General features: G+C 40.5%; 1 protein-coding gene across 39 annotated transcripts in view; it reads left to right on the plus strand.

Annotated features, from left to right (window-relative positions):
• Positions 1-23450, plus strand: part of SCMH1 (Scm polycomb group protein homolog 1) — a 232624-nt gene that overhangs the window by 44514 nt on the left and 164660 nt on the right. For 15 of the 39 annotated variants that reach the window (XM_051857880.2, XM_089300875.1, XM_089300884.1 and 12 more), the window contains exon 2: positions 22316-22445. The exons of 2 other annotated variants lie outside the window; for them this stretch is intronic. In XM_051857880.2, coding sequence (XP_051713840.1) covers positions 22433-22445 — 13 coding nt within the window. In that variant the 5' untranslated portion in view covers positions 22316-22432. Of the gene's footprint in view, positions 1-7399; positions 7481-11490; positions 11611-21734; positions 21906-22315; positions 22446-23450 lie in introns of those variants that run through there. 22 more of the 39 variants (XM_089300871.1, XM_051857881.3, XM_089300880.1 and 19 more) reach the window with 7 other exon arrangements.

The following is a 23450-nucleotide window of genomic DNA, read 5'->3' on the forward strand; positions in this document are numbered from 1 at the left end:
TGTCACCGATCAGGGAGAACATATCATATTTGTTCCTTTGGGACTGGCTTATTTCACTCAGCATGATGTGTTCCAGATTCCTCCATTTTGTTGCAAATGACTGGATTTCATTGTTTTTTTTTTACTGCGGTATAGTATTCTAAAGAGTACATATCCCATAATTTCTTTATCCAGTCTACTGTTGATGGGCATTTGGGTTGGTTCCAGGTCTTAGCTATTGTGAATTGAGCTGCAGTAAACATTAAGGTGCAGACAGCTTTTTTGTTTGCCAATTTAAATTCCTTTGGGTAAATTCCAAGGAGTGGTATGGCTGGGTTGAATGGTAGGGTTATCTTCAGGTTTCTGAGCAATCTCCAGACTGACTTCCATAGTGGCTTGACCAGTTTGCTTTCCCACCAACAGTAGGTTAGTGTCCCTTTTTCCCCACATCCTCTCCAGCATCTGTTGTTGGTAGATTTCTGAATGTGAGCCATTCTAACCGGGGTGAGGTGAAACCTCATTGTGGTTTTTATTTGCATTTCCCTGATTGCTAGTGATCTTGAACATTTTTTCATGTGTCTGTTGGCCATTTGGATTTCCTCTTTTGTAAAATGTCTATTGAGGTCCTTGGCCCATCTCTTAAGTGGGTTGTTTGTTTTGATGTTGTGGGGTTTCTTGATTTCTTTGCAGATTCTGGTTATTAACCCTTTTCTGTTGCATAGTTTGCAAATAATTTTTCCCATTCTGTTGGCTGCCTCTTCACTTTCTTGACTGTTTCTTTTGAAGTACAGAAACTTCTCAATTTGATGCAATCCCAAATGTTGATTTTGGCTTTGACTGCCTGTGCCTCCCGGGTCTTTTCCAGAAACTCTTTGCCTGTGCCAATATCTTGAAGGGTTTCTCCAATGCTCTCTAATAACTTGATGGTGTCAGGTCGTAGATTTAGGTCTTTAATCCATGTTGAGTGGATTTTTGTGTAAGGTGTAAGGTAGGGGTCTTGCTTCATGCTTCTGCATGTGGAAATCCAGTTTTCCCAGCACCATTTATTGAATAGACTGTCCTTGCTCCAGGAATTGGTTTTAGATCCTTGATAAATTTAAGTTGGCTGTAGATGTTTGGGTTGATTTCTGGTGTTTCAATTCTGTTCCATTGGTCTATCCATCTGTCTCTGTACCAGTACCATGCTGTTTTGATTACAACTGCCCTGTAGTATGTCCTGAAATCTGGTATTGTGATGCCTCCGGCTTTGTTTTTGTTGTACAAGATTGCTTTAGCTATTCGAGGTCTCTTGTGCCTCCATATGAATTTCAACATCATTTTTTCTAGATCTGAGAAGAATGTCTTTGGTATCTTGATTGGGATTGCATTGAGTGTATAAATGGCTTTTGGGATAATAGACATTTTGATGATGTTGATTCTTGCAATCCATGAGCATGGAAGATTTTTCCATTTTTTGGTATCCTCTTCTATTTCTTTCTTTAAGATTTTGTAATTCTCATCGTAGAGATCTTTAACGTCCTTGGTTAAGTTTATTCCAAGGTATTTGATTGTTTTTGTAGCTATTGTGAATGGGATTGATCTTAGCAGTTCTTTCTTAGCCATGGCATTGCTTGTGTTTACAAAGGCTGTTGATTTTTGTGCATTGATTTTATATCCTGCCACTTTGCCAAACTCCTCTATGAGTTCCAATAGTCTCTTAGTAGAGTTCTTTGGGTCCCCTAAATAAAGAATCATATCATCTGCAAAGAGGGATAGTTTGAGTTCTTCCTTCTCAATTTGTATCCCTTTAATTTCTTTTTCTTGCCTAATAGCTCTGGCTAGAACTTCCAGAACTATATTTAATAGCAGTGGTGAGAGTGGGCATCCCTGTCTGGTACCAGATCTCAGTGGAAATGCTTCCAACTTTTCCCCATTCAATAGGATGTTGGCTGTGGGTTTTTCATAGATTGCTTTGATTGTATTGAGGAATGTTCCTTCCAAACCCAGTTTGCTTAGAGTTTTCATCATGAAAAGGTGTTGAATTTTATCGAATGCTTTCTCGGTGTCTATTGAGATAATCATATGGTTTTTCTTCTGCAGTCTGTTAATGTGGTGAATCACATTGATTGTTTTGCGCACATTAAACCATCCCCGCATACCAGGGATAAATCCCACTTGGTCTGGGTGGATGATTTTTCTGATGTGTTGTTGCATTCTATTGGCCAGAATTTTATTAAGGATTTTTGCATCTATGTTCATCAGGGATATTGGTCTGTAATTTTCTTTCAGTGCTGCATCTTTTTCCAGCTTAGGAATTAAGGTGATGCTGGCTTCATAGAAAGAATTTGGGAGGATTCCATCTTTTTCGATTCTTCTGAATAGTTTGAGAAGAAATGGAGTCAGTTCTTCTTTAAATGTCTGGTAGAATTCAGCAGTGAATCCATCTGGTCCTGGGCTTTTCTTTGTTGGGAGGGCCTTTATTACTGTTTCAATTTCTTTCTCAGTTATGGGTCTGTTTAGGTTTTCTATGTCTTCCTTGTTCAATTTAAGTAGGTTGCATGTGTCCAGGAATCTATCCATTTCTGATAGGTTTCCCTGTTGGCTGGCATACAATTCCTTGTAGTAATTTCTGATGATTCTTTTTATTTCTGTGGTGTCTGTTGTTACGTTTGCTTTTTCATCTCTGATTTTATTGATTTGGGTCTTTTCTTTTTTTAGTCAGTTGGGCCAATGGTGTGTCAATTTTGTTTATTTTTTCAAAAAAACAGCTCTTCGCTTGGCTGATTTTTTGTAATGTTTTTTTGGATTCAATCCTGTTGATTTCTTCTCTGATTTTAATTATTTCTCTTCTCCTACTATATTTGGGTCTGGTTTGCTGCAGTTTTTCTAGGTCCTTGAGATGTGCTGAAAGCTCATTTATTTGGTACCTTCCAGTTTCTTGATATAGGCACCTGTTGCTATAAACTTGCCTCTCAATACTGCTTTTGCCGTATCCTGTAAGTTTTGATGTGTTGTTATCCTCATTTACTTCCAGAAATTGTTTGATTTCTCTTTTGATTTCTTGAATGACCCAGTGTTCATTCAGGAGCATGTTGTTCAGTCTCCATGTGTTTGCATACTTTGTAGGATTTCCTGAGTTGCTAATTTCCGGCTTCATTCCACTGTGGTCTGAGAAGCTGCATGGTATGATTCTAATTCTTTTGAATTTGCTGAGACTTGCTTTATGGCCTAGTATGTGATCAATCCTAGAGAAGGTTCCATGCACTGCTGAGAAGAATGTAAAGTCTTTAGATGTAGGATTGAAAGTTCTGTAGATATCTGTTAGATCCATTTGTGCAATAGTGTCGATTAAATCTGCTGTTTCCCTGTTGATCTTCTGTCCGGATGATCTGTCTATTTCTGAGAGTGGAGTATTGAAGTCCCCCAGTACTATTGTATTGGAATCTAAGTCTCCCTTTAACTCCCTTAACATATCTTTTAAATAGACTGGTTCCCTGTAATTAGGTGCATATACATTTATAATAGTTACATCTTCCTGTTGAATTGAACCCTTAATCATTATATAGTGCCCCTCTTTTTCTCTCTTAACAGTTTTTGTATTAAAGTTTATTTTGTCTGATATTAATATGGTTACAGCTGTTTTTTTTTTTTTTGGTTTCTGTTGGCATGGAATATCTTTTTCCAACCTTTCACTTTCAGTCTGCATGCATCTTTGTTAGAGAGATGTGTTTCTTGTAGGCAGCAAATAGTTGGGTTTTGTTCCTTAAGCCAATCAGCCAATCTGTGTCTTTTAACTGAAGAGTTAAGTCCATTAACATTTAATGTGACTATTGATACATAGTGACTTTGCCCTGCCATTTTCCTGGAGATATTTTCTAGTATATGCTTTGAGCTTCCTATGCTCTTTTACTGGTAGGTTTTCTTCCTTTACCTTCTTTCATATTGATGGCCGTGTTTCTGTGTTTCTGAGTGTAGCACATCTTTAAGTATCTTTTGCAGGGCCGGACGAGGGGCGGCAAAGTCTTTCAATTTCTGTTTGCTATGAAAGGTCTTTATTTCACCTTCATTCACAAATGAGAGCTTAGCAGGATATAATATTCTGGGCTGGCAATTTTTCCCTCTTAGCACCTGTGCTATGTCTCGCCATTCCCTCCTAGCCTGTAGTGTTTCTGATGAGAAGTCTGCCGTGAGTCTAATTGGAGATCCTCTGAGAGTAATCTGACATTTCTCTCTTGCACATTTTAGCATCTTTTCTTTATGTTTCACTGTGGAGAGTTTAATTACAACGTGTCGTGGTGGGGATCTCTTTTGGTCATGTTTACTAGGGGTTCTATGAGCTTCCTGTACTAGGATGTCTCTGTCCTTCTCCAAACCCGGACAGTTCTCTGCTAGTATCTCACTAAAAAGGCCTTCTAATCCTTTCTCTCCATGCCTTCAGGAACTCCTAAAACTCTAATGTTGGTTTTTTTTTTTAAATAGTATCCTGTAGATTCCCACCAATATTTTTTAGATTTCTAATTTCCTCTTCTTTTCTTTGGTTTGACTATGTTTTCCTGTGCTCTGTCTTCTAAGTCCGATATTCTATCTTCTGTTTTACTGACTCTGTTTTTTAGACTTTCTAATGTGTTTGTCATTTGATCTATTGAGCTCTTCATTTCATTTTGATTTCTCTTCACTATCACACTTTCCTGTTCTACTAGTTTCTGCATTTCATTTTGATTCTTCCTTAAAATTTCATTTTCACGAGAGAGATTTTCAATCCTGTCCAATAAGGATTTCTGTAGTTAAAGGATTTGCTTTTGAAAACTTCTAAATGTTCTTATCATAAATTTTTTGCAATCTGTATCTTGCATTTCTTCTATCTCATCATCTTCATAATCTTGGCTTGGGGTGTTTTGTTTATTTGGAGGCGTCATAGTGTCATCATTGATCTTGTTCCCTCGATTTTTGTGTTTGTTGCTTGGCATTGTTAATTCTTCATCCCTCACTGTGAGCTATTTTTTTTTTATACTATGTTTGTGTTAAGTGGACTGGCTGCTGTTGGAGGAGCCTTGGAGGCTTGAGATGGGTGTGGCCTGAGAGCTCTACTTGGTTCTTCCGGGTTACGGGTGTGCAAAGGTGACACCCTCAGGTTATGCGTGGTAAATCTCTCTCTTTTTATTTATTTACTTTATTTATTTTATTTTTTTTTTATTCAGGAAGTATGCAATACCGCACGGCTGAGCAGAATTGATGGTATTTAGCTTCCGATCTCTGGCTTCTACCCAAAGAGTCTGTGCGGGCTCAGTTTCTCCTGCGGACTCCCACTGGGTTGCCTAGGCTACTGAATTGTAGCGCCTCAATTCCTTAGCTCTCCCCTTTTGTTATGTATATCCAGAGTGGGGCCTGCTCTTTGTCTCTTGCTCCTCTTTGCAAGGTTGGCGGAGAGAGAAACTCGTCTGTACCAGTACTCTCCCACCTTTTTTTTTTTTTCCTTCTCTCCTGTAGTCAGTCTGGTGAACTTCTCTCCTCAAGCCTGCTTCCCTCTAGATTCTGACCGCCGTTTCCCCGCCAGTGTCTCGGGTTACTGAGCTCAACTCCCCTTCCAGCGCCGATGTGTGGACTCGGAGCCCTGGGCGTCCCTGCTCACCCCGCTGGTCGTTTGTGTCACATCCACTCCCCTTCCCGCACTGGCACGCAGACCCTGCGGCTCCTGCGGCTCGGCTTCTGCGTGGTGGGTGACCTTGCTCTCCCCATAGGTTCTCCAAGTCACAGCCACTAGATCCGGAAGAGTTTCCTCTGCAATTTTTTCCTGATCCTTTTTCTGAGGCTACTGTAACTCCACTTTTATTAAACTAAATTTTCCCCTGCTGAATTCATTTATTAGCCTTTATAGCTTTTTTGTGGAATCAGGGTTCTCTACATATATGATTATATCATCTGCAAACTGAGATTTTATTTCTTCCTTTCATATCTTTATTTCTTTTTCCTAATTGTTCTGGTTACAACCTCTAGTATGGTCAGCCCTCCATATCTGTAGGTTCTACATCCATGTTGTTAACTAGCCTTAGATTAAAAATATTCAGAAAAAAATCACATCTGTACTGAATAAAAAGAGACTTTTGTTCTTGTTGTTGCTCCCAAAATAATACTCTTTATAAGAACATAACTCTTTATTGAGGAATTATATTGTACTAGGTACTGTAAGTTATCTAGATATGATTTGGAATATACTTGATGATATGCATAGGTTTTATGCAAATACCGTGACATTTTGGGAATGGGTGTTTAGCCTAGTAGTTAAGATGTCATTGTCCCACATTAGAGTACCTGGGTTCGATTACTGTCTGTGGTTCCTGACTCTAGCTTCTGCTATTATAGACCCTGGGAGGTGATGGTGCTTGCTCAAGCAGTTGGATACCTGCTAGGCACATGGAACGCCTGGATTGTGTTCCTAGCTCTGAACTTTAGCCCTGGCCCTGCCTCAGCCATTGTGGGTATTTGGGAAATGAACCAGTAGATGCTCCCACAATCACTCTTTCCCCTGCCCCACCCTTCCCTCTAACCCAGTCATCCCAGTGTGGGACATGGGCATCTGAACCACCAGGCTACATGCTTGCCCTGGGTTTTTCTGTTTGTTTTTGTTTGTTTTTTAACTTTATTCTATTTATGTGGTATCTCACATTGATTGATTTTCTTATGTTGAACCATCTCCTTGCATCCTGAGAATAAATTTTCCTTGGTAATAGCCTATAATAATTCTCTCATTATGCTGCCAGATTTGGTTCACTTATTGTATCTTGTTGAGGATTTTTGCTTCAGTACTCATAAAGGCTCTTGCCTGTATTTGAAATTAAAATTTTATTGGAACACAGCCATGCACATTCATTGCCATTTATCTGTGGGTACTCTCATATTGCAGTAGAAAAACAGATGAGTTACACCAGAGTCTACATGGCCCACTAAACTGAAAATGTTTACTGTCTAGCCTCTTACAGAAAAGGTTTGCCATCCTCTGAGTTAGATAAATAACTATCCTTTCTCTCTGGCTCCATACTTCCCAAGATCTCCTTTGGTTCTCGTTTGCATTTCTGTGTAGGTGTACCTTTCAAGTTGAATTGCCTTGGTCATACACCAATAAAAATTTTAGTTCTTGTAGCAGTTACATTTTTAAGCAAATAAATAAATTAGCATTCTAGTTTCTCATAATTGTTTAATGACCTGTAGATCTTCCCTCAAGAGTTTATCCTGTTTTTAACACAGTCAGGGTTCCAAACCCACAAACTAAGGGAAGAATCCTGGAAATAGGAAACAATCAAATTGCTACCCTTTGGAAACGCTGTCCGGGTATCCAGCCTAATGGCTTCCACTGATAAAAACCTAATTTCACTGTATGTCTCCTTTGATCTACAAATAGCTAACATTTCTTTCTCTTTTTTTTTGTCCTATCTTTTACTTCTAGATTTCTACATTGTTCTAAGGAAAAATGATTTTGTATCTGGTATAACTGATGATGCCATCCAAAAGTCAGATCCTTGAAAAGGTCAGAATCTTCCATTTTTTTGCATAGTAGAAGTAGAGAGTTATCCTTTTTTAGGCTTTATGAATGTATGTATTTTAAAAAACAAATATGGAGAATAAAATGTATCTTACCCTTTCTTGTAGCGTATCCTGCGGTCTTTTTTTTTTTTTTTAGATTTATTTACTTATTTTGAAACAATTAGAGGGAGAGACAGAGATCTTCCATATGTTGGTTTTCTTTTCAGATGGCTGCAATGGTCAGTGCTAAACCAGGCTGAAGCCAGGAGCCAGGAGCTTCTTCTGGGTCTCCCTCATGGGTGGCAGGGGCCCAGGTACTTGGGGCATCTTCCACTGCTTTTCCCTGGACATTATCAGAGAGCTGGATTGGAAGTAGAACAGCTGGAAGTAGAACCAGTACCTATATGGGATGTAGAGCTGCAGGTGACAGCTTTATCCACTATGCCACAACACTGGCCCCATATTCTACAGTTTTTTTTTTCATTTATATAGCTCCTTTTTAATTTTCAAAGTCCTCCTCACATAATTATCTCATATAGCCTTTGTAATAATCTTATGAAGTAGGTACTGTTATTAATTTTGTTTTATGTAAATGACATACTAAAAATGACATTACTAAAAATCTTATAACTGATAATTGCAAGACTTAGTCCCAGATCTTTTGCTTGTACTTATTACACTTGTCACTACATCACAAGTTCATAAGCAGTATCAGAGTTTAGTAGACATGTTGAGGCCAGTGTTGTATAGTGGGTTAGGCCATTCCATCAGCAAAGCCAGCATCACATGTGGGCATCAGTTCAAGTGCCAGTTGCTTCTCTTCTGATCAAACTCCTTGCTAATGCACCTGGGAAAGCAGCCTACGATGACCCAAATAATTGGGCTGCTATACTCACATGGGAGACCAAGATGAATCTCTGGGCTTCAGCAAAACCAAACCAGGTAACCAGTGGGTGAAAGATTTCTCTCTCTCTCTCTCTTGCTCTGTATTTCTCTCTCGCTCTGTATCTCGCTCTTTCTGTATTTCTCTCTCTCTCTTTCCCTCTCTCTCTCTTTCTCGCTCTCTGTAACTTTAAAATTAATAAATAAGTAAATAAATTTATTTTAAAAATGTAGTAGATATCTTAAATATGCAAGCTGTATAAACATTGGAAATAATGTATATTAAAATCTGAGGCCGGTGCCATGGCTCACTAGGCTAATCTTCTGCCTGCGGCACCGGCACCCGGGTTCTAATCCTGGTTGGGGTGCTGGATTCTGTCCCGCTTGCTCCTCTTCCAGTCCAGCTCTCTGCTGTGGCCCGGGAAGGCAGTGGAGGATGGCCCAAGTGCTTGGGCCCTGCACCTGCATGGTAGACCAGGAGGAAGCACCTGGCTCTTGGCTTTGGATGGGCGCAGCGCGCCGGCCGTGGTGGCTATTTGGGGGGTGAACCAATGGAAAACTAACTCTGGCTATCAAAAAAAATAAAAATAAAAAATTTTTAAAAAATCTCTGAAAAACCATTAAATTCCCTTAGGGATATAAAAGATCATTACTAATTCAGATCTATTTTTAAAGTGACTTTTTTTCCCCTAAAGATTTACTTATTTATTTGAAAGGCAGAATTACAGAGAGGGAGGGAGATCTTCATCCACTGGTTCACTTCCCAGATGGCTGCAACGGCCAGAGGTGGGCCAATGTGAAGCTAGGAGCCAGGAGCTTCATCCAGATCTCCCACATGGATGCAGGGTTCCAAGTACTTGGGCCATTTGCTGTCCCAGGCCATTAGCAGAGAGCTGGATCAGAAGTGGAGCAGCCGGAACTTGAACTGGTGTCCATATGGGATGCTGGCACTGCAGGTGGCAGCTTAACCCGCTTTGCCACAGTGCTGGCCCCAGTAATTCAGATCTTGACACTGGATGTCTAACACAAAATCTCTGGGATGATACCAGAGTCCTCAATTTTCTTAGTATAACAAACAGGATTCTTCAAGAGTTGGCTCTTTAACTACTTTCCTAGTTTTGTATTGCCCAGGCCCTGCCATTCATCTCTGAATTACCGTACCTCTTTCCAAACACAGCTTCCATTTCACTGTGTTAGTACCTTTATACCATATTCTCATTGTAAAATGCCTATTCATCTTTCTCCTGACAACTTTAGCTCAACTTCATATCTGCTATGAAGCTTTCCTCAACTCCCCAGGCAAAGTCAATCATTCCCTCCTGCTTTTTCAGAGTACTTTGCATAGGAAGTCTGATACAGCTAAAATCATATTATGATTATGTGTTTGAATTGATCTCTCTCCTACCAATCAGTGTTCTTGGTGAGCATGGGCTGGAACTGAAGTGGAGTATGTATGTATGTATTTATGTATTTTCTAAAGATTTATACATCTGGGGCTGGTGCTTATGGCCTAGCGGGTTAAGGTGCCATGTGCAGCACCAGCAACATTATGGACATCAGTTTGAATTTTGGCTGCTATACTTCTGATTCAACTCCCTGCTAATGAAGCCAGGAGCTTCATCTGGGTCCCATGTGGGTGCAGAGAGCCCAGAACTTGAGCTATCTTCTGAAGCTTTTTAAGATGCATTAGCAGGGAGCTGAATTGTAAGTGGAATAGCTGGGATTCCAATCAGTGCCTGTATGGAATGCTGGTACTGCAAGTAGCGATTTAACCTACTGTGCCACCGCACCAGCCACTGGGGTTTTTAAAAAGATCCTGGAAAATGTGCATTATAAAAAAGAAAAATGGAGGCCGGCGTTGTGGTGTAGCTGGTTAAGCTGCCTCTTGAGACACTGGCTTGTTAAACTGCCACTTGAGACGCTGGCATCCCTTACAAGCCCTGGTTTGAATCTGGGTGGCTCTGCTTCCCATTCAGCTCTTTGCTAATGTGCTTGGGAAGTAAGCAGAAGATGGCCCAGGTACTTGGTCCCCTGTCATCATTGTGGGAGAACTGGGTAGAATTCTAAGCTCCTGGCTTTGGCTTGGTCTCCCTGACCATTGTGACCATTTAGGGAATGAACCAGCAGGCAGAATACAATTGTCTTCCTTCCTCTCTCCCTCTCCCTCTCCCTCTCCCTCTCCCTCTCCCTCTCCCTCTCCCTCTCCCTCTCCCTCTCCCTCTCCCTCTCCCTCTCCCTCTCCCTCTCCCTCTCCCTCTCCCTCTCCCTCTCCCTCTCCCTCTCCCTCTCCCTCTCCCTCTCCCTCTCCCTCTCCCTCTCTTTCTGTGATTCTGCCTTTCAAATAAATAAATCCTTTTTTAAAAAATAAAAAATATGAATGTTTTAATTTTTGCACCAAAATATGTTTATCTTTTAATTCTGTTTTCCACATTTTCTTCTGTAGTGAATAAAATAACATCTACAACTACCACGCAAAAATACCTAGAAGCTTCTAAGTATGTGCTTAAAATACAATATAATGTTTATATGAGGTAGGATAGTGGAATGATCAGAGGCAAGTAGTTATTTAAGGAAGGATTCCTCTAGTTTGACAGGGGTTGGCAAACTATTACCCATATTCCAAATCCCATCTGCTACCTGTTTTTATAAATAAAGTTTAATTGGAACATAGCCATGTTCATTTGTTAATGTATTATTTATTACTACTTTTTTTAAAAAACCTATTTTATTTATTTGAAAGACAGAGTTACAGAGAGAGATAGAGACAGAGAGAGAGGACTTCCATCTGCTGGTTCACTCCTCAGATGGCCGCAATGGCCGAAGCCACACTGATCCAAAGCCAGGAGCCAGGAGCTTCTTCCAGGTCTCCCACACGGGTGCAGGGGCCCAAGGACTTGGGCCATCTTCCACTGCTTTCCCAGGCCACAGCAGAGAGCTGGATGGGAAGAGGAGCAGCTGGGTCTCAAACCGGCGCCCACATGGCATGCCGGCACTTCAGGCCAAGGCATTAACCCGCTGTGCCACAGCACTGGCCCTCTAATACTACTTTGATGCTATGGTGGCAGAGTTGAGTAGTTGTCAGAAGGCATATGTCCCATAAAACTGAAAATATTCACTTCTTGCCCTTTACAGCAAATGTTTGCCAACCTCTGCTTTAGGAGATGGGTTTTGAATGGAGATCTGAAATAAAGAGGAATATGAATTTGTGAAGTATGATTGTACATCATAATGCAGTGAAAACTAGCCAAAGTTGTAAGTATGCTAGATAAAAAAAAAAAAATTCCACTATAATCCATGTTGTATAGAAAGACCTATGTTGCAGAATGTTCTGGATTGAGAAAGGGGGAACATAGCAGTCTAAGAGAAAGGGAATAAACACCCTGGGCCTGCAGCAAAGTAATTTCTTAAGTATGGGATGAAGATGAAGAAGAAGGGGCCAGCACTAGCTTGTAGCAGGTAAAGCCATCACCTGTGGCAACAGCATCCTAAATGGGTGCCAGTTTGATGGCCCAAGTGCTTGGACCCCTTGCACCAGCATGGGAGACCCAGAAGAAGGTCCTGGCTCCTAGCTTCCAATTGGTTCAGTTCAGGCCATTGTGGCCATTTAGGGAGTGAACCAGCAGATGGATGATCTCTCTGTCTCTTATTCTCTTTCTCCCTCTCTCTAACTCTGCCTTTCAAATAGGTGAATGAATCTTTTTTAAAAAAGATTTTATTTATTTGAGAGGTAGGGTTACAGACAGGTAGAGGGAGAGACAGAGAGAAAGGTCTCTCATCTACTGGTTCACTCCCCAAATGGCCACAGCAGCTAGATATGGGACAATTCAAAGCCAGGATCCAGGAGCTTTCTCCAGGTCTCCCATGTGGGTGCAGGGGCCCAAGCACTTGGGCCATTTTCCGTTGCCTTCCCAGACCATAATCAGAGAGCTGGTTCAGAATAGGAGCAGCCACAAGAACCAACACTCATGTGGATGGTTGGGGCTTAGCCTACTATGCTGCAGTGTTGGCCCCTAAATAAATATTTTTTTAAAAAATAAGGGTGGTGCAGCAGGTTTAAGCCCCAGACTGAAGCACTGGCATCCCATATGGGTGCCAGTTCTAGTCCTGGGTGCTCCTCTTCTGATCCAGCTCTCTGGTATGGCCTGGGAAAGCAGTGGAAGATGGCCCAAGTCTTTTGGTCCCTGCACCAATGTGGGAGACCCAGAAAAGCTCCTGGCTCCTGGCTTTGGATTGGTTCAGCTTTGACCATTGTGGCCATTTGGGGAGTGAACCAAAGGATGGAAGATCTCGCTCTCTCTTTGTGTGTCTCTACCTCTCTCTGTAATTCTGTCTTTCAAACAAATAAAAATAAAATTTTGAAAAAAAAGAGGAGCAGGAGGAGAAAGCAAGGTAAACTAACATTAATTGAATGTCTGCAATGTGCCAGGTACTGTTCTATATTTTACTGATGATGAAATCGAGACACAGATAAATAACATGGCAAAGGCTTTATAACTAGTAAGTGATAGAATGAAATATAACCCAGGCAATCTGACTGCCCATTATTTACAATAGAGTAGGGGAAATCTGGAGATACTCGGTAAAAACACTCTTAAGCTTGTACTTTATCCAAGTGATTATGAGGTGTTCTAACCCAATAAGGTAGAGAGAAAATAAACAGACCATAGAATAATAATATCGGGAAGCAAGGTGTCCAATTAGAAGTGTATACTAGCCCGGTCGGGGCGCCGGATTCTGTCCCAGTTGCCCCTCTTCCAGGCCAGCTCTCTGCTGTGGCCAGGGAGTGCAGTGGAGGATGGCCCAAGTGCTTGGGCCCTGCACCCCATGGGAGACCAGGATAAGTACCTGGCTCCTGCCATTGGATCAGCCGCAGCGCGCCGGCCGCAGTGGCCATTGGAGGGTGAACCAGTGGCAAAAGGAGGACCTTTCTCTCTGTCTCTCTCTCTCACTGTCCACTCTGCCTGTCAAAAAAAAAAAGTGTATACTAGGGGCCAGCGCTGTGGCACAGTGGGTTAATGCCCTGGCCTGAAGTGCCAGCATCCCATATGGGCACTGGTTCTAGTCTCGGCTGCTCATCTTCCGATCCAGCTCTCTGCTATGGCCTGGGATAGCAGTGGAAGATGGCCCAAGTCCTTAGGCCCCTGCACCCATGTGGGAGACCCGGAAGAAGCTCCTGGCTCCTGGCTTTGGATTGCGTAGCTCCAGCCATTGCAGCCATCTGGGGAGTGAACCATCGGATGGAAGACCTCTCTCTCTATCTCTACCTCTCTCTGTAACTCTATCTTTCAAATAAATAAAATAAATCTTAAAAAAATTATAAAGTGTATACTATGGATTAGACAGAAAGGAACACAAAAGGAGGCAGATATATTATAAAGTAAGACATATTATTTAGTCAATGCTTTTTTAACATTGATGAGACTAGAAAATAGTTAACGTTCTATGCATGGATCACACTGTCTTAAAATGCCTTAAGAGTTGGCATATCCAGTAGGTATAGAGATTACCAATGACTTTCAAGGAAGGTAAGGATCATTTCAACCACCACTACCCCCAAACATGCCCACCTGATTATCAAGTATAATTAGTGGAGATGTCAAATAATGAAATACACCATTCTGTTATTGTTTTTTTTGCTCCTAAGGGGACTGATTCTCGTCTAAGTCCATGACTGCTGTAGTAAATATTTAACCCTTTGGACCACTTTTTAAAGAAATGCATACATATTGTATTTATGTTAAAGCATGTTGAAGTGAAATGGACACTATGAGAAGCAATGACTTAATCAACCCTTGTCCTGACTGTTGAGGAACAATTTAATATTTTATTCCTTTTAGTATTTTTTGTTCTACTTAATACCATTGGTTGAAATCTTTAATTAACACACAATTATTCTTAGGTGTTTAAATTTTAACTGAAAAGTGATCCCTGTTAAATACAAGAGTGGGAATAAGAGAGGGAGGAGATGTACAGTTCGGCACATGCTCACTCGGACTTACCCCTAATCATAGAGTTAGAAACGTGCCAGGGGATTCCAATACAATCCCATCAAGGTGGCATGCACCAATGCCATCTCACTAGTCCAAGTGATCAATTTCAGTTCACAATTGATCACACTGATAGGTCTAAGAGTCAAAGGGATCACACAAACAAGACTAGTGTCTGCTAATACTAACTGACAGAATCAAAAAGGGAGAGAACGATCCAACATGGGAAGCGGGATACACAGCAGACTCATAGAATGGCAGATGTCCTAAACAGCACTCTGGCCTCAGAATCAGCCCTTAAGGCATTTGGATCTGGCTGAAGAGCCCATGAGAGTATTTTAGGCATGGAAAGCCAAGACACTCTGGCAAAAAAAAAAAAAAAAAAAAAAAAAACCCTAAGTGAAAGATCTCTGCAAGTGAGATCCCAGTGGAAAGAATGGGCCATCAAAGAAGGAGGTACCTTTCTCTGAAGGGAGGAGAGAACTTCCACTTTGACTATGACCTTGTCTAACTAAGACTGGAGTCGGCAAACTCAAAAGGCTTCCATAGCCTTGGAAACTCATGACAAGAGCCTAGGGTGATTACTGACGCCATAAACAAAAGTATCAATTTCTTAACAACAGGAGTCTCTGTGCACTTACTCCTCATGAAGGATCTCTGTCCTTAATGTGTTGTCCAATGTGAATTAATGCTATAACTAGTACTCAAAAAGTACTTTACACTTTGTGTTTCTGTGTGGGTGCAAACGGTTGAAATCTTTACTTAATATATACTGAATTGATCTTCTGTATATAAATATAATTGAATCTTGATGTGAATGGAATGGGAGAGGGAGCAGTAGATGGGAGGGTTGCAGGTAGGAGGAAAGTTATGGGGGGGGGAAGCCACTGTAATCTATAAGCTGTACTTTGGAAATTTATATTTATTAAATAAAAGTTTAAAATCTTTACTTAGTAAATACTAAGTAGATCTTCTGTATATAAAGATAATTGAAAATTGCCAGCGCTGCGGCTCACTAGGCTAATCCTCCACCTTGTGGCGCCAGCACACCAGGTTCTAGTCCCGGTTGGGGCGCCAGATTCTGTCCCGGTTGCCCCTCTTCCAGGCCAGCTCTCTGCTGTGGCCCAAGAGTGCAGTGGAGGATGGCCCAAGTGCTTGGGCCCTGCACCCCATGGGAGACCAGGATAAGTACCTGGCTCCTGCCATCGGATCAGCGCGGTGCGCCGGCCGCAGGGCACCGGCCGCAGCGGCCATTGGAGGGTGAACCAATGGCAAAAGGAAGACCTTTCTCTCTGTCTCTCCCTCTCTCTCACTGTCCACTCTGCCTGTCAAAAAAAAAAAAAAAAAAAAAAAAAAAAAAAACAACCAGAAGCAGTAAAAAGAGTGGATGTGAGAAAGGGAAACTTTCTGATTAATTGTAGAACTGTACTTTTAATCCCCAATGCTAGGCCGGCGCTGCAGCTCACTAGGCTAATCCTCCGCCTTGTGGCGCCGGCACACCGGGTTCTAGTCCCGGTCGGGGTGCCAGATTCTGTCCTGGTTGCCCCTCTTCCAGGCCAGCTCTCTGCTGTGGCCAGGGAGTGCAGTGGAGGATGGCCCAGGTGCTTGGGCCCTGCACCCCATGGAAGACCAGGAGAAGCACCTGACTCCTGCCTTCGGATCAGTGCGGTGTGCCGGCCACAGCGCAGTGCGCCGGCCATTGGAGGGTGAACCAACGGCAAATGGAAGACCTTTCTTTCTGTCTCTCTCTCACTGTCCACTCTGCCTGTCAAAAAAAAAAATGAATCTTGATGGAGAATGGAATGTTTCCAGGTGGGAGGGAGGTTATGGGGGGAAAAGCCACTTAATCCAAAAGTTGTACTTTGGAAATTTATATTTATTAAAGTTAAAAAAAAAAGAAGCATGAGCCAGAGTCATTATAAAAAGCATCAACTTCTCCTTTGCTCTGAATCACACCCATATATGCCTCTGCAATGGGGAAACATTATGCATAGTTGAAATCTACCGCCTATAGGACAAAGGGAGACATGGCTTCTTAGCATTTTTAATAGCTGTTCATTACTAGCTGCCTTTCTTGTTAAAGGAAATGTTGGTGTTCTCTGGGGTTCTTCCCTCTGCATGCCCACACAGAGGTGTGTGATTGCCACAAAGCAAGTAGGGGGAGGAGCAGGAGTCAGGAGAGATCATTTTGTCTTCTTTATTCACATCTGCTACATGGAGGAGACAGGATTTATTGCTGTCTTTGAGAAAGGGATTGTCTAGTTTGTCTCTCCTCCTCCCTCTCCTGGCAAATCATTCTAAATGAAGTCAAAGTAAATAAAGAAGAGCTGGGGAAAAAAATCATCTGAGAAGCACTAAGGAATACTTAGAGCGTTTACTCAGCGGCATATCACAGAACAGTCCCATCTGTCTCTTGACTTCCTGTAGCTTGTCTTTCTTGACCACAATGAGCTGGTATTCTACTTCTAGCTTTTCTGTTGATCTCTATGCATATTGGAATAGGATTGTGATTTATCTAACACATTAAAGAGTTCTGTCTTGTCTTAATGGGTTTTCAGAAGTACATCTGATGTATTTTACATATTCCATTTCTGGTGGAAATATCTGCCCCTCCCTAGTCTCTTCTTTCTTTCCTCTTCCATCCCCTCATTTGTATGTGTATACAGCTACATTACTTATTTCATGTTTTCCAAGTTCTTTGGGTATTTAAAACCTGTGGACATCCTCTTTTTAATCTACTTTTACCTTTAAATCATGAAGTCTCACATTGTGCCTAATTCAATGTTTACTGTAGTAAAACGAGTGGAATATCCATAATCACACATGATTATAGTTTTTCCTAGACTGGGCTGTTTAATGTTAGATGCAATTGTATGATTTCTTTCTGTGTTTTTCTTTGGGGTAGCAGGGAAGTGGTGAAGGAGGTGGGAGGCAATATAGTTAAGGGCATAGTTTGTGTTCAGATCTTGAATTTTCTACTGACTGTAAACTTTTAGAAACTTAGCCTTTCTGGATATCATTTCCTTGTTAATAAGTAGGCAGTAATAATACTATATTAAGTGGTAAAGATTCAACAAGATGATGCCTTAATTACTCAGCATAAAAATACTTAAAATGATAGCTATATAATGTTAATAATTAATATGCAAGTTATAATTTATAGCTGAATTTTTCATAATATAATTATTTCTACTTTTTCTTGATTCAAGAGTGACCTGTTGTGACTATTTTATAACATTTTGAGAGAGTGCTTCCACAGATTTACAGATTTTTCTACCACATATTATCTTTCTTTGATGGATTTTCAGAAATACCATCAGCTTTACAGTCTCTAGATCTACGCTATTCAGTACAGTAGCCACTAGTTACACTTGTCTATGTGGAAACACTTTATTGTTCATTTCTGTGGGATAAAGTGTGATGCTTCATGACATGTCTACTTTGTGTAATGATCAAATGGAAGTTTGTATTTCCATTTCCTTATACTTAAACAAATTTTTTGATTAACACATAATGGCATATGCCTCTGGAGTGCAATGTAACATTCTAGTATACGTATAAGTATGTGATGTCTGTTGATCAAAGTAGAGTAATCAACATCATTTCCCCATCGCCATCCCGTATTTGGAGCCTGTGATTTCCTCCCTTTCAGCCATTCATAAAATATATTTTATGTTATTGTGAACTGTGCTGTAGAATACCAGAAGTTATTCTTTCATCTGACTCTATTTTGATATTCTTTATACCTCTATATTCTTTATGCCTCCCCTCTCCCCCCCATAGTCTTTGTTGTCTCTAGTAATCACTATTCTGCATTCAAATTGGCTTTTTGTTTGACTTCCACGTATGAGAGAGAACATGTGTAGTTTGTCTTTCTGTGTCTGACTTACTTCACCAAGTATGTAAGTTTAATAAAAATTAAATATAATTGAACATATAGCTCCTCAGTCATGCCAGCTACATTTCAAGACTGAATAGCCACCTGTGGTTGACTAACAGCTACTCACTGGACAACATAGGTATAGAACATTTCTGTCTTCACATTTCTGTGATGTTCTATTGGATGGTACTACTCTAGATATTGGTAGTCTATGCTCTTGTGCCTTTTCCCAGAAATCAAAGAGGACATATTTTCCAAGGTATTCCAGAGATAACTATCTTAATATTTTAGGTCTCTGAACCTCCATCTTGGGGATTCATGTTACTCTTCTTTTCTAGCCCCTTAACTTCATTGCTATCTTTTGGACACTTTAATTTCCTCTAAGAAGATTATACTACCATAATTTTTAAAGGTCCCAGGAAACAGTAGAAAGAAGAACCAAAGTAAAAGTAATCATCACAGCACATAAACAAGTCTAGTACCTGCTAACACTAACCGATAGAATAAATAAAGGGGAGAGTGATCCAACATGGGAAGTGAGATACTCAGCAGACTCATAGAGTGGCAGATGTCCTAAATAGCACTCTGGCCTCAGAATCAGCCCTAAAGGCATTCGGATCTGGCTGAAAAGCCCATGAGAGTATTTCAGGCATGGAAAGCCAAGACACTCTGGCAAAAGATCTCTGTGAGTGAGATCCCAGTGGAAAGAACAGGTCTTCAAAGAAGGAGGTACCTTTCTCTGAAGGGAGGAGAGAACCTCCACTTTGACTATGACCTTGTCTAAACAAGATAAGAGTCGGAGAACTCAAGGGGCTTCCATAGCCTTGGCAACTCATGACTGGAGCATAGGGAGACTACTGATGCCATAGACAGGAGTGTCAATTGGTAAAGTCAACAACAGGAGTCACTGTGCACTTACTCCTCATGTAGGATCTCTGTCCTTAATGTGCTGTACATTGAGATTTAATGCTATAACGAGTACTCAAACAATATATTTCACTTTGTGTTTCTATGGGGGTGCAAACTGTTGAAATCTTTACTTAATGCATACTAAACTGATCTTCTGTAAAAAAAAAAAAAAAAAGAAATTATCAATTCCCAACTTGACTCTCACTGGGATTAAACATGACAATAGGTCTGATCTGATTTCATCATCATTTAAAAAATCATCTATTATTTTTCACTTTATGTTTCTGTGTGAGAGCAAACTGTTGAAATCCTTACTTAATGTATACTAAGCTGATCTTCTGTATATTAAGATAATTGAAAATGAATCTTGATGTGAATGGAAGGGGAAAGGGAGTGGGAAAGGGGAGGGTTGCGGGTGGGAGGGACGGTATGGGGGGGAAGCCATTGTAATCCATAAGTCGTACTTTGGAAATTTATATTCATTAAATAAAAGTAAAAAAAAAGTAATCATCACAGATTTTTTTTTTAGTTTAACTTAATTAGCTGAATTTTCTTGTTTTTCTTTTTTTAAAACTTTTATTTAGTAAATATAATTTCCGAAGTACAGTTTATGGATTACAATGGCTTCCCCCCCCATAATTTCCCTCACACACGCACCCCTCCCATCTCCTGCTCCCTCTCCCATTCCATTCACATCAAGATTCATTTTTAATTATCTTTATATACAGAAGATTGATTTAGTATGTATTAAGTAAAGATTTCATCAGTTTGCACCCACATAGAACATAAAGTGTAAAATACTGTTTGAGTACTAGTTGTAGCATTAATTCACATTGGACAACACATTAAGGACAGAGATCCCACATGAGGAGTAAGTGCACAGTGACTCCTGTTGTTGACTTAACAATTTGACACTCTTGTTTATGGCGTCAGTAATCTCCCTAGGCTCTAGTCATGAGTTTCCAAGGCTATGGAAGTCTGTTGAGTTCACTGATTTCGATCTTATTTAGACAAGGTCATAGTCAAAGTGAAAGCTCTCTCCTCCCTTCAGAGAAAGGTACCTCCTTCTTTGATGGGCCATTCTTTCTACTGGGATCTCACTTGCAGAGATCTTTCATTTAGGGTTGTTGTTGTTTTTTGTTTGTTTGTTTGTTTGTTTGTTTTGGCCAGAGTGTCTTGGCTTTCCAGATATTTTTTAAAAAGATTTATTTATTTATTTGAAAGTCAGAAAGTTCCACAGAGAGAGGAGAGGCAGGAGAGAGGGCTTCCATCCACTGGTTCCCTCTGCAGTTGGCCGCAATGGCCAGAGCTGCGCTGATCTGAAGCCAGGAGCTTCTTCCGGGTCTCCTACATGGATGCAGGGGCTCAAGCTCTTGGGCCATCTTCCACTGCTTTCCCAGGCCATAGCAAAGAGCTAGATAGGAAGTAGAGCAGCCGGGACTCGAACTGGTGCCCATGTGGGATGCTGGCACTGCAGGTGGCAGCTTTACCCGCTATGACACAGCGCTGGCCCCATCACAGATATTACATAGAATAGTTACTTAAGGTGTTAATAGTCAAAATCTTAGCAGCTAACTAGTAACAGATAGTAATGTATTTTTTTGTAAGTACATTGTATTATTTAGGATCTGAGTTTTCCCTGTGAGGAAGGTAGTAAACAGAATTTTTTTTCCTTAGTCGTTGTTATCTGCATTATGCACGTGTAAAGAAAGCCATTTTTTCAGTTCTTTGCAACGGTCCAGTGACACAAGTATCGTTGGGGTTATCATTCCTATTTTACTATTAAGAAAACTGAAGTGTGGTGCTTGCTAGCCGAGAGTTACTAGTCAAGAGTGGTAAAGGGAAAATGGTCTTTAAGGAAATATAGAGTTGAGATTCAAACAAGCATAATTTTAATTCCAAATTCTGCATTTTTCATTTTGTGTTTTATTTTGCATTTTGCTCTACTTTGCCACCATTCAGACTGTGATAAAGGACAGAGTGAATGTTCTGAGATACTTTCAGAATTACTACAGGCTCATTTGTCCTGTGACCATGTCCTTGGGCTGCCATAACAAAATACCATAGATTTTAGTGACTTAAAATAAGAAATTTTTATTATCACAGTTTGGAGGCTAGAAGTCCAGGATCCAGATGCCAGAAGGATTGGTTTCTGTTGAGGCCTCGCTCCTTGCAAATGGTACCTTCTCTCTGTGTCCTCACATGGCCTTTTTGCTCTGTGAGTGAGAAATCTCTCATGTCTCTTCCTTCTCTTTTAAGGATACCAGTCCAATTAGAATAAGGTCCTACTCTTAATGACTTCATTTAGCCTTGGACTTTATTTAACCTTAGTTACCTCCCTTAAAAACCTCCATATCCAGATACAGTCACATGAAAGTTACGGCTCCTCCATATGAATTGTGGCAGTGGGGGAAGGGGAGGCATGGGATGAAGGAAATACACATTAACACCATGTTAATGTGCTTTTAGTATCTTTTTTGTTTGTTAAGATTTATTTATTTTGTTGCCAGCACTATGGCATATAGCATTAAGCCTCTGCCTGCAGTGCTAGCATCCTCTGTGGGCGCTGGTTTAAGTCTTCGTTGGACTTTCCGATCCAGCTCCCTGCTGATACATTGTGGAAAAGCAGTGGAAGATGGCCCAAGTACTGCACCCACGTGGGAGACTCAGAAGAAGCTCCAGGCTCCTGGCTCCAGATCAGCCCAGCACTAGCCATTGCTGCCATTTGGGAAGGGAACCAGCACTTGGACCATCCTCCACTGCGCTCCCAGGTGTGTTATTAGGGAGCTGAATTGAAAGTGGAGCAACTGGAACTTGAACTGGTATGCATATGGGATGTTGGTGCCTCAGGCAGCAGCATAACCTGCTGCACCGCAACACTGGCCCCAACTTTTAGTGTCTTGATTTTCTGGCTTACGCTGGTTAGTTGGAAATTATATTCAGTATTTAAATGGGCCCAAATATAGCAAATATATGTAGTTCTGTGAATATAGAAGCTTAATTAAGTTAAATTGGTGGTACTTGCTATGAAGTATCTTCTAATCATGACATTCTGATAAGAAATTTGTATCTAAATATCCTAACTTTTAAAAATAATGTAACACAATTTGTTAATACTTAAAGCTCTCCTTGCTCTACAGGGTAATAAGCAGTCACCCTTCCTCTCTCCTCTGTTTTACAGATGGAGAAATTAACATACAGAGAAACTGATTTGTCAGAGGTCTGAGTAAGGTATTGGAGGATCCAGGGATAAATCCCAGACTTCTTAACTGCTTGATCAGCTTTTAGTCCATTGACTATGCAGCCTAGTGGTAAGTATCTTTTTATACTATCCTAGAAGTGAAAGGGAGATAAAAGACCTAGCAAGGACTCATTCAAGGAATTTTTCATTACTAATTAAACCATCCATTATCTATTATTATCTGTAGCAATGCTGTCACCTTGTCATTATCACAGATTTTCCAGATTGGAAGAAGAACTTGTTAGTGTTGATTTTTAAATGCCTGAAAGTATTTCTATAACAGTTTGGCTACATTAGAGATTATCATTGAGAAAGTAAAGAAAGAAAAACCTATTATATAACAAATGTATTCTCTGTATTAGGTGACATTTAGATACTTTATATTTTCCTACTTAAATGTCCTTAAAACACATAGCCATTTCTGGAAGGTATGCATTCTTATCGTTTTTATGGTGACTTTTTAATAGTGTTAGTTAATTTATTAGAAAAATATCTTGTAAATTTTAGGATTTAGAACCTAATCAAATTTTGGTTTTATGGAAACCAAGAACCTTTTCAAAAATCTCTTTATGTTTAAGGATAGTTTTCTGGTTTGCTATATTCTTACACTTTTTTACCTGTTGCAAGAGACAAGTGGGATAATTTAACTTATATAAGATTATGTCAAACTTGCTCTTCTCCTTGACGCTGAAATCATGCTATCCAAAATAGGATTCTTTCAATTACTGGGGAACAACCAAGCCATATGAAAACAAAGAGTATAATATGGGCCTCCAGAACCAAGGCACCGTAGGCCTTTAGTATTCTCTTTTCCAGCCCTCACATCTGCTTCTGTCTGCCCATTGTTTTTCTGGTTAAGATAGATCTGCTTTGTCTGTTATAGTAAAAATAATATGGCCACTGATAGTGACCTCTTTTTACTTCTCCTATCTTAGCCTACCCCTCTGCCATGTGCCTTATGCCCCAAAAACACTGAATTGCAGTTATCTGATTTGGCACTGTCCAGCAGAAATATAATGTAAACCGTGTAAGTTAAAATGCTCATATCCTATATAATAATACCTGAGTTCAATTC

This window comes from Oryctolagus cuniculus, chromosome 7, assembly GCF_051225735.1.
Source record: "Oryctolagus cuniculus isolate XC-2025 breed Fujian yellow rabbit chromosome 7, ASM5122573v1, whole genome shotgun sequence".
Classification (NCBI taxonomy): Eukaryota; Metazoa; Chordata; class Mammalia; order Lagomorpha; family Leporidae; genus Oryctolagus; species Oryctolagus cuniculus.